This window comes from Protopterus annectens, chromosome 17.part0 (genome assembly GCF_019279795.1).
Source record: "Protopterus annectens isolate FY-2018-M chromosome 17.part0, PAN1.0, whole genome shotgun sequence".
NCBI lineage: Eukaryota > Metazoa > Chordata > Ceratodontiformes > Protopteridae > Protopterus > Protopterus annectens.
The window spans coordinates 348,135,358-348,144,956 of NC_056751.1; the positions used below are offsets into that span (position 1 = coordinate 348,135,358).

A 9,599-nucleotide genomic window follows, 5' to 3' on the forward strand; every position below is an offset into this window, starting at 1 on the left:
CTGTCTAGTCTCAGTCCTTGGATGGTTCTTATTTCCACTCGTCTGCTCCATTTTGTGCCTTTCTGTTTGATATTCCTTATGACACATTTGCCTTTGATTACTGCAGCGCTCATCTACCCCTTATGACATGCAAACCTTGAAGGCCTTCCGAGACTGCCTGTTCTGGCTTTTATATCAATTTATTCTATGCTGTTTCCCCCTATCTTCACCACATTTGGAACTCTCTTTTTACCCCTTATGCTTGTCCAGTCTAAGCTATCTAAAAGACTAAAAACTCCAAAACCAAAAAGGTATTGCCAGTGCTGCCAAACCTATGCATTACACAGATCAATGCCACAAAAAAAGAGTGATGTCCTGTCCAAGCACATCATTTTATTCATGATTATGCACTTTTTTCTTCATAGTGTCAGACTCCATCAGAATCTGAGATGAAATCTCTGCCTGCCAAACTACTGCTTCTGGCTACCCTCCCTGTACTCTGTTCTTGTCGATCTTTGCCCTTTGGTACTTTCTTGTTTACTCTGCCCTCTCATTCTATCCTCCGTAGTTATGAATATAATGCAGTACTCAAAGTTGTGTCCAAACTTTTCCCCCATCCATATTTTCCTCACGCTACTTAAATGAATATCAAATAAGTTTAACATACTTAAGAGGCAGGCAAGCTGTTATCAGGTATCTTATTCAAACAGTATCTGATGAAAACATTCCTGTATTGCTTCTTATCCCTCACTTGCTGGTCACCGTTTTGCACGTAAAAAAGGTTTGAACTCATTTTTATCGCCTCATAGTGGCCCAGAAGGGTCCTGCAGATTTTCACCTCGCCAAGGATAATTATGGTCCAGGTCCTAGGGAACTCAGTGTTATGACTGTATGGTCACCTGCACTTCAAAGCTTGGCTGCTGTATTAGTCCCAGTGCAACTACTGAATTTAGTGAAAAGGAGTGGAGTTCATAATTGCTGCTAGAAACATTCCACAGAGACCATCTATAAGACCTAGTAGAAGTATGTCCATCTCAGCCAAGGGATTTATCCTGCATCTTTGGACCACAACATTTTAAGCTGGTCTGCCTTTTTTCAGGCATGTTTATGATCTCAGTCCGACTTGTTCCGGTGTCAAAGTGAATGTGCCTTCCTTCTTACTAGTATTTGGTGAAATACTGTGAATAAAATCATTCATGTGCAGTATCTGTTAGGAGACCAAACCCACCTTGAGCCTAAATGTCATAACTGATATGGAACATCTGCCATTTAAAATGTCTGCTTCAGTGGAACTGAAGTTTGTATCCTTGAATTTTGTTCCTTTAATCTGTTAACTTCCTTGTCTTCTTGAATTACATTCCTTTAATCTGTTCACATCCTTGTCTTCTTGATGGCAAAAATAAAAGGTCACTATATTCCCTTAACATCAACTCTGTACTGTCAGGTATGGTTTACTACCATAAATTGATGAGCATGAGAATGCAGGATAGTTGCTTCTAGGATGAAATGTTTTCTGGCTACCAAAATAATCTTGTTTGCTTACCAACTGTATAATCTTTTGTCAGTTGAGGACTAACAAATCCTTGGCCACTGTGGTGGATGAACATGCAGGAAGTTGTCCAAAGTGTTTATCTGTGGTGCAGTCAGCTTTTCATTTGTGCATATCTTTGCTTAGTACTGATGTTCTTGAACTTCACTACAAAAGCAAGGCATCTTTCTTTCTGGACTGGACTGCAGGGTATTTTGCCTCAGACCTTACTTGGTGTTATAAAGGCTTCTTCTATCTTTTGGCAAGTTTTGCAACAGAGCTCAGAATTCTACTTGAGTGTTTTACCTGTTGCAGTGGGCCCCTCTGAGTAAGTAATAACAGATATGCATGTACTCATATTAATTGATGTTTAAGGGGACCCTCTGTAGTGGGTGCATTATGCATAGCTTCTCTTCCTTTCAGTGTAGTACTTCAGTCATGGTAGAAGAATCTTTTGTTAAAAAAGTCAGGTTTAGAATTTTGTAACCTTGTGAGTCACTATGTTTTGTTGTAAGTATAATTCCTTGTTTGAAAATGAGTCAAGAAGTCAGTATCCAGGTCCTATGCTTGCTTCTTGATCATGGCACAGGGAGACCATAAATGCATCAGAGTAGGCGTGGCAATCCAGCAACAGGAATATGTGATTTACAGAAATGTTGTGAGAGAGGGCATAAGAAGTTAATCCCTGCAGAGGGCCCTCCTGAAGATCACCTGGATTGGTGAGCAGTCACATTTGTTATATTGTCAACAGTCCTTAGAAAAAAAAGGCATGATGGGTTGTAACAAATACATGAATCCAGTCAAGATGCAATGTAAGTATAAGGAACATGGGCTTCCTGAGGTCAGGGCAGCCCCAAAAGAATTATGTTTCATATATACTAATGTACTGGATTGATGATGACGTGCCCTTCAGCAGCATCAGTTACAAGGATTCAGGAGTAAGCCTCAATTTGTCAGTAGTGATAGCTGGAAGGTAAAGGGACTCCTTTGTGTTTTACATGTTAAGAGAGCATAATGTTCCAGTTGCTGTTACACAGCACCTAGCAGTGATGGGGAGGGGGGTCTACAGGTTAATGCCACACATTATTTAGCACAAATGAAGAAACATTGGGGATAAGCATAGGCCCCACAGATGTACTTATTCTGCACACAGCTTTCTCATAATTTCTGTATTCAGAAGCTTGACTGCTGTGCTTGTATGGATTGCAATCCCTCCAGTTAATCATCCAGCCCTCTTACCTGAGCCTCTTGATTTTACAATGCTATAAGGCAGTGCTGTATGGACTAGGAAATTAGACAGATCACTCAGCATGCTTAGTGCAGTGTAAATAAAGCTGACGAGGAACTCTGGAAGAACAGTGTGCCTGGAACTATCCGGCCAAACTAAGGTAACCTGAGGGTGGCCAGATCTGTAGGTGTGAGAAAATGGCAAAGTATGACACTAGATTCCATTACTGAAGTGTGCATATGAAAAGCCCAAGAATTTCTGACGGTCACAATTAGAACAGTAGCCTAAACTAGTGAATGTTTTTCAGCTTGTATACATTCTGCACTCCTGTTTTCCTATGCTGTATTCCAGCAAGACATTTATTTCTTTTAACAAGGGGTAATTTTTAATTCTGATTTTCGGCAATGTTACATTTTATGTTTATTTATATAAATGATTTATTTTTGTGTGGCAATGATATGTGCAAGTTAAATGATTTTGTGACACATTCAATTATTCCATATTATTTCTTAGATTAATAGTCAGTTGGTCTGAATTCTCAGTTGAGTTTCTTGACAATAGGTTAGATGTGGATAAGATGTCACAATTGGTGAATATGAGTATATGTAACCAACTTTCAGCAGCATGTATATACATGCTAAGTTTTCATCCCAAATACTTCAAGAGAAATATAAGAGGAGAAAGTCATCAGTTTCTAGGCACCACAATGAACTTGACATCTGATGACAGAATCTAAGAAAGGTAATACAGAAAATTTTGCATGGGTTGTAGCTAGTTTTAGTACCAGCTACATTCCAATTGTGAAAAAGAGTGTTTTATTATAAATACATTGTAGAAAATATTTAGGTTGTGAGAATGCGTTCACACTTGAGTATTTGGTGGCTACTCCTTCTGTTAAGTAAGTTATTCAAAATAATTGGAATATTGCAGAAGGTGTTTAATCATATATCTTTGGTTACATGATTCCTTCCTGTTTGTAATTTTATGGACTTTTACTATTGTTCACAAGGAATTATGATAGACTGTATGTTTCTTTTTTAAAGGTCACAATTAAAACAGCAGCTTGAACTAGTGAACTTTTTGCTTAGTTTATATACATATTGCACTCTTGTTTTTCTTTGCTGCATTCCAGCAAGACTCGTATATTGCCATTAGCAAACAAATTCAGGATCCACAGACGTAAGTTATCTGCATTACTGTAAAACAGTTGTCATCCTGTTTTGTCTTACCGAGTGCTGTGACTTTGTATGTAACTGTCATCTTTAAAATTTCATTCTTCTGGACATTCAGGGAGTCTGATGGTCCTTTTTTTACTTCCATGACTCTACGTCTGGCATGTAGCGTATGGCCAAAGAGGGGAGAGGAGGGGAGGATTTATCAGATTTGCCACATGGGTCTCAACTTCAGGCAATCTTGCTTTTACTTACATTTTTTCATTTAAGTTAAAAAGGCCACTGTTCCAATAATTTGAATGTGGGAGGAGGATGTATGGTCCTGTTTAATCTCCCTCAGAAAGTTACTTAAAATGAATGCTTGGTTACCCTTTGTCATATGGCATCTTGTACCTCGAACAGGAGCAATTCATTACTTGGTGGCATAAAAATGGTTTTAGATATATTAAACAGCTGGAGTCACTTTTGCCACTTTCAGCTTTCTGAATGAGCAAGTAGTAACTGAAGGACACAGACTTTAGAAAATCTTTTCAGATATGTTGGGATTCACTCCATGTCTGCTTGGAAGAAGTGTTGTTCTTTCCTTCGTAATTGTTCAATTGCTCTAACTGTATTTGTCTTTGCCCTTCTGCTGTGACATAGGACCTTTGTCAAGAACATTGATAATTCGGTGTGTGTTCTACAACCCTGTGTCTGGCAAAATACTTTATTTTCTGCTTCATTAGAAATTTCTGTTTTGGTGTCACTTTTGAGAATATGTAGTGCTGCTTTGTTTGACTGCTAAGCAGTCTTTAACTATGAATGGGGAAAACCTATTTGTAGTCACTGTTTAGTAATGTTTCTCAGTTTTGTTTCTAATATAGATTATTGTATTATCTTGTTCCTCAGTCAGGGCTTTGTAGTTGTTTGGGAACTGAATCAGGAACGTCGAGGGAAGCCTGAGCGGGTGTATGTTTCATCTGAGCACAAAGGAAAGCAAGTGACTGCCATGTGCTGGGACACAGCCATTCTACGTATTTTTGTTGGTGACGATATTGGAAAGGTGTCTGCGATAAAGATCAACTCTTCCAAGCAAGGAAAGGTAGAATGCTTTGTATTTGAAATGTAATTGCCATTTCTAAGTTACTGGTTGTGTCAGGTGTCTCCCTAGGGCTCTTTGTCCATTTTAATGCATAAAAATAATTTCCCGGTTTTCTTTACTTAGTAGAATAATTTGATATCATATCTCTGTATTCGCTACATCAGTCTTCTAGTCTCAGTGCAAGTAAAAAGTGTTCATAGTTTACATATCTAAAATTTGTTGTAAAGTTTTACTATCTGAAATGTTTCTTGTTTTCTGAAAAGAATAAAATGATTAATACCCACGACTGCAATTTGTATTTTAAGAGGTAATGCGAAAATAGTAATTAGTAGCCAGATTTAATTTCATATCCTTGTTGTATTTTCTATGTACATCTGTAGTGCTGTTCTTTTTATAAAAAATAGAGATTATCCTTAAAAATACTTAAAACATTTCAGTATTTGAAGTAAAAGAAAGATGCAAGCCTGTTTATCCATTTGCCTTATAAGTAAATATCAATGATTCTCTTCTGTCTGATCACTTCCCTTTAAACACATTAATGTGAGTATGTTTGGTGCATTGTTATAACTTGCTCAGGCAGGAAAGTTGCAGCAAACCATAAATACATTTCGCAAAACAATGAAATTGCCAAATTCACAATCATGCCACACAGCAGAACCTCCTGGCATTTCCATAGCAGTAACACAAAAGTATGACACCACCAGGTAAATTCCATATTTTACAGTTATTTCACAATTCCAGATGCCTTGCCATCGGCTACAGATAGCTAGGTATTTCCTTGGTAGACCAGAGTAGCAGTCAAGGACTATTTCCAGGAGCTGGCGTAATAAGGACTTCCAAAAAACAGTAGTTCACCAGATACTCAGACTTTTGCATTACACAGTTAAGCCTTGTCAGAACTGAGTATCTGGTGACATAGAAATATAATTGATGAAATAGTCTTCTCATACATGCCTTTAAATTGAACCCTGGAGTATGCTGCAGTTCATGGAGGTGTTGCCCCAGACAGTAGTGGTCTTACCAGCACACCTGGATTTTAAATTTTTAGGAGGTGTTTGGTTCTTTTTGTAACTAGGTTTACCCAGCACTTATGGTGTTCTACTTAATGTATCAGACTATTCACACCTGCTTTTTTTTAGGAAAGGTTAAGTCTCCTCACATTACCTCATACTACAAAATAAAACCTTCATAAAAGTAGCACTGCTCAGTCTAGAGTCTTAAAGAAGAAGAAGTTCACTCCTTACAGGCATTCCAAACTCTTGAAAATATAGATATCTGCATAGTTACTGAAACATGGTTTCAAAACAATGATAGTATCCCCACAATGCAAGATTACAATGCCTACCAATCTCAGACCTGGTGCAGAAAATGTTGCTGTTACTTGGGGTAAGTGTCTGTATTCCTAAGACACCATCTCACCTCTAGACTTGTAATCTGACCTTTAACTCCTCTTGTCCTTTTCATGGTAAATATAACAAAGTACCATATCATGCCAGATACTGTACCCCCTCCATGTCACCTTCAGCTTGTGAGGCATTTCTAAACAAACTGACATCCCTCCCTGTTCTTAATTCAGGAATAAACCCCCATGGTAGAGCCCTAGTATAAACAGACTATGCAGTGAAAGGACGAAACTCATAGCCTTTAAAAGCAAACTTTATACCCCATCTTTTAAAGATGAACTCAAAAAGATCAGCAAAGAACTTGGAAACAAAACCAAATCCTCTAAAAGTAAGTATGAGTTGAGAATTGCCTTTTCTGCTAAAGGCAACCACAAAGTCTTCTTCAGTTGTGTCAGAAACCTTAGAGGAAATTAATGCTCAGCAATGCTCAAAACTAATGCATAATAACACTCACTTGTCCTCTGAGGACATTGCCAACATATTAGCAAACAAATTAGACTCTAACATTATACCACTATCTCCCCTAACTTTCTCTATCTTTTTGCATATCCACTCCACCCTCTCTGATCATGTCCGAGCAAGCACTGAATGCTCTCTTCAAGACCAAAAACACTAGCTCCTTGAGTCCTGATTATTTGTCAGGCAGCCTTATTAGCACCAGATATTGTCTGGTAGATTCACTAATAAGCCTGTTCAGCCTCTTCCATCCCAGTGGATCTGTGCCAGAGGAATGGAGAACTGTGGTTGTCATTCTTTTCCACAAGGGGAAATCCACTACTACTGATCAAGGAAGCTATCTCCCTATAAGCATTATCAGCCTTGCCTCAAAATCAGTGGAATACATTGTAATAGAACTTACAAGGGCATAAGCATTTTACAAACTGTGGACCCAAGCCAGTTTGGGTTTGTTAAAGGAGAACCGCACCTACAGACTGAAAAATCATGTTTATTTCATCATGTCTTGGTGTTTCTTACATTTTACCACCACTTTGGGACTATTTATACATTTTTTTTATATCTTCGTATGTAAGTCCAGAATCTGCCCACATGGGGTCCAGCATCGTGATTTGATTTTTTTTTAGTCTGCCTGTAGGTATCACACAATGAAACCTCCCAGCTTGCAATCATCTGTGAAGTTTGTTAGCCAGAGGCCTTTGACATTGACTTTGACATCAGAGAAGCAGATGCCAAAGAGGAGTGGGCCAAGCAGACAGACCTGAGGAACTCAACTGAACGTCCTCTTTGTGGAGGTGACCTCAACAGTTCTAACCTCCTGGGTCGTATCAGTGAGTCAGCTAGCTATCCATGTTATAAACTGGTTTTTACCTAGTTCTGTAAGTTTGTTGATGATGCTGAAGTGGGGTATTACATCAAATATCTTAGCCAGATCTAGGTAGGCAGTATGCATTGTGTTTTCCCCTCATGCATTGCCTTAGTAACCTTTTCAAAGACGTCCATCAGATTTGGTAAGCATGACCTTCCTTTGACAAAACCAAATTGGGATAGCTCCATTGTCTGGAGGTCTCCTCTGTCCTTGTTCATAATTTCCATGTTAATTCTTTCCATGGCTTTGCAAGTAAGACTGGTCAAACTAATGGGTCTGTAGTTTCCAGGATCTTTTGCAGATCCTCCTTTATGAAGGGGGATGACCATCACAGTCCTCCATTCACATAGCACAAAGCCTGTTTCAAGACTATAGTTAATTAATGACTGCAGGGATCCTGAAAAAGGTCATATTCAGAAGGCATACTGGGATGTTATTGGAATCCATTGAGGCTGTACTCTTGGCTTTAGTGAGTACAGCCAGTAAATGCTCCCGAATGATAGCTGGATGGGGTTATTGTTTGAGGGTATTTTTGGGGGATGGTTGGGGGCGAAAAGGATGTAAAGTTTAAAATGAATTCATCCATTAATGGTTTGCTTAATTGCCAGGCTCAGTCAGTGTGTGGCACCATTAACCAACAGTTCAGCCCATTGCTGTGTGCTGTCCTTGAGGTTTCTGATATAGCTGTAGAAGGCCTTATGGTTATCTTTAGCCTGGGAAGCTATCTTAACCTCAAAGCTGGTTTTGCTTGACGTGATTAGCCCTCTTAGTTGCCTATTTACTTTGAGAGAGTTTTTATCTTTTTGGGGATTTCCCTTCCTGATTTTTTGCAATTTTTTTTTCCTTTTGTTGTGTATCCTGTTTAATTTAGGGTGCCACCAGGGTGGTTTGTTTCTGGCACTGGTCTTGGGCTTACTTCTGGTAGGTACAGCAGCCTCTATGCAACCACAGAGGCTGCTGTACCCATCAGAAGCCTCTATGCAGCCATTGACATGGTTGTACAAAGCTTTAGAGCAATTCAGAATAGGCTGATGTGTTCTCTGGGTTTAGAGAGGCACTGAATTTTGACAAGTCATAACTTAACAGGAAATGTGCCTTGGAATAGTTTCTGTTATCGTTTTTAATAGGGTTATGAAGTTAATTTTGATTTCGAAGGAGGAAGCATTATGGTTGGACCTTACCAAGGAGGTCAAGCCACTGGGGAGGGGGTACAGCATTTTCCCATATTTGTGATCATGAGGTCCAGTATTTTGGAGCCTGTAGTAGGAGTATTCACTATCTGATCAAGGGTGTTTCTATTTATGAAGTCCAGGAATCTCTGTGCTTGTAGATTTAAGGCCATGTTGGATTCCCAGTCTATAGAGGGGTAATTAGTCTCCCATGAGTAGAGTGTTAGGTTGAATGGTGTCTCCAGTGAGTCTTAGTATGTATTGTGAGATTCTTGAGACATGGAGAGAGGCCTTTAACTGGCTAGGATATGGTATAGTATTTTGTCTGTTGTGATCTGCACGTGGATGAACTCCAGCACGTCATCCTTGTTATTGATGTATATTGAGACACCTCTACCTTTATCCCTTATCTGTGCAGTTACTGGTCTGAAAATGTAGAAGATGCTGAAAGCTTGCACTGCCAGGGTACTCTCTGCTGTTTTAAACCATGTCTCGATAACTGCACAGCTGTCTATATTCTTGAGTGTGAGGAGGGTTTGGGGGGAGTTTAGTTGTTTTATTTAGGCTTCTGGCATTGAGCAGTAACACCTTAAGGTTCAGTCTTGTTGAATTTGCTATGTTGATAGGTTTATCATTTTGGCATTGCATAAAAAGACACTATGGGTGTGGATAAAGTTTTAGCCAGTACTCAGAATCCTAGAGGAGAAAGGTGCAG

At 39.1% G+C, this 9,599-nt stretch overlaps 1 protein-coding gene across 2 annotated transcripts in view; it reads left to right on the top strand.

The window, feature by feature from the left end:
• Positions 1 to 9,599, top strand: part of HPS5 (HPS5 biogenesis of lysosomal organelles complex 2 subunit 2) — a 1,422,788-nt gene that overhangs the window by 212,342 nt on the left and 1,200,847 nt on the right. For both annotated transcript variants that reach the window (XM_044059074.1, XM_044059075.1), the window contains exon 5: positions 4,796 to 4,988. In XM_044059074.1, the coding sequence (XP_043915009.1) occupies positions 4,796 to 4,988 (193 nt within the window). The remainder of the gene's footprint in view (positions 1 to 4,795; positions 4,989 to 9,599) is intronic.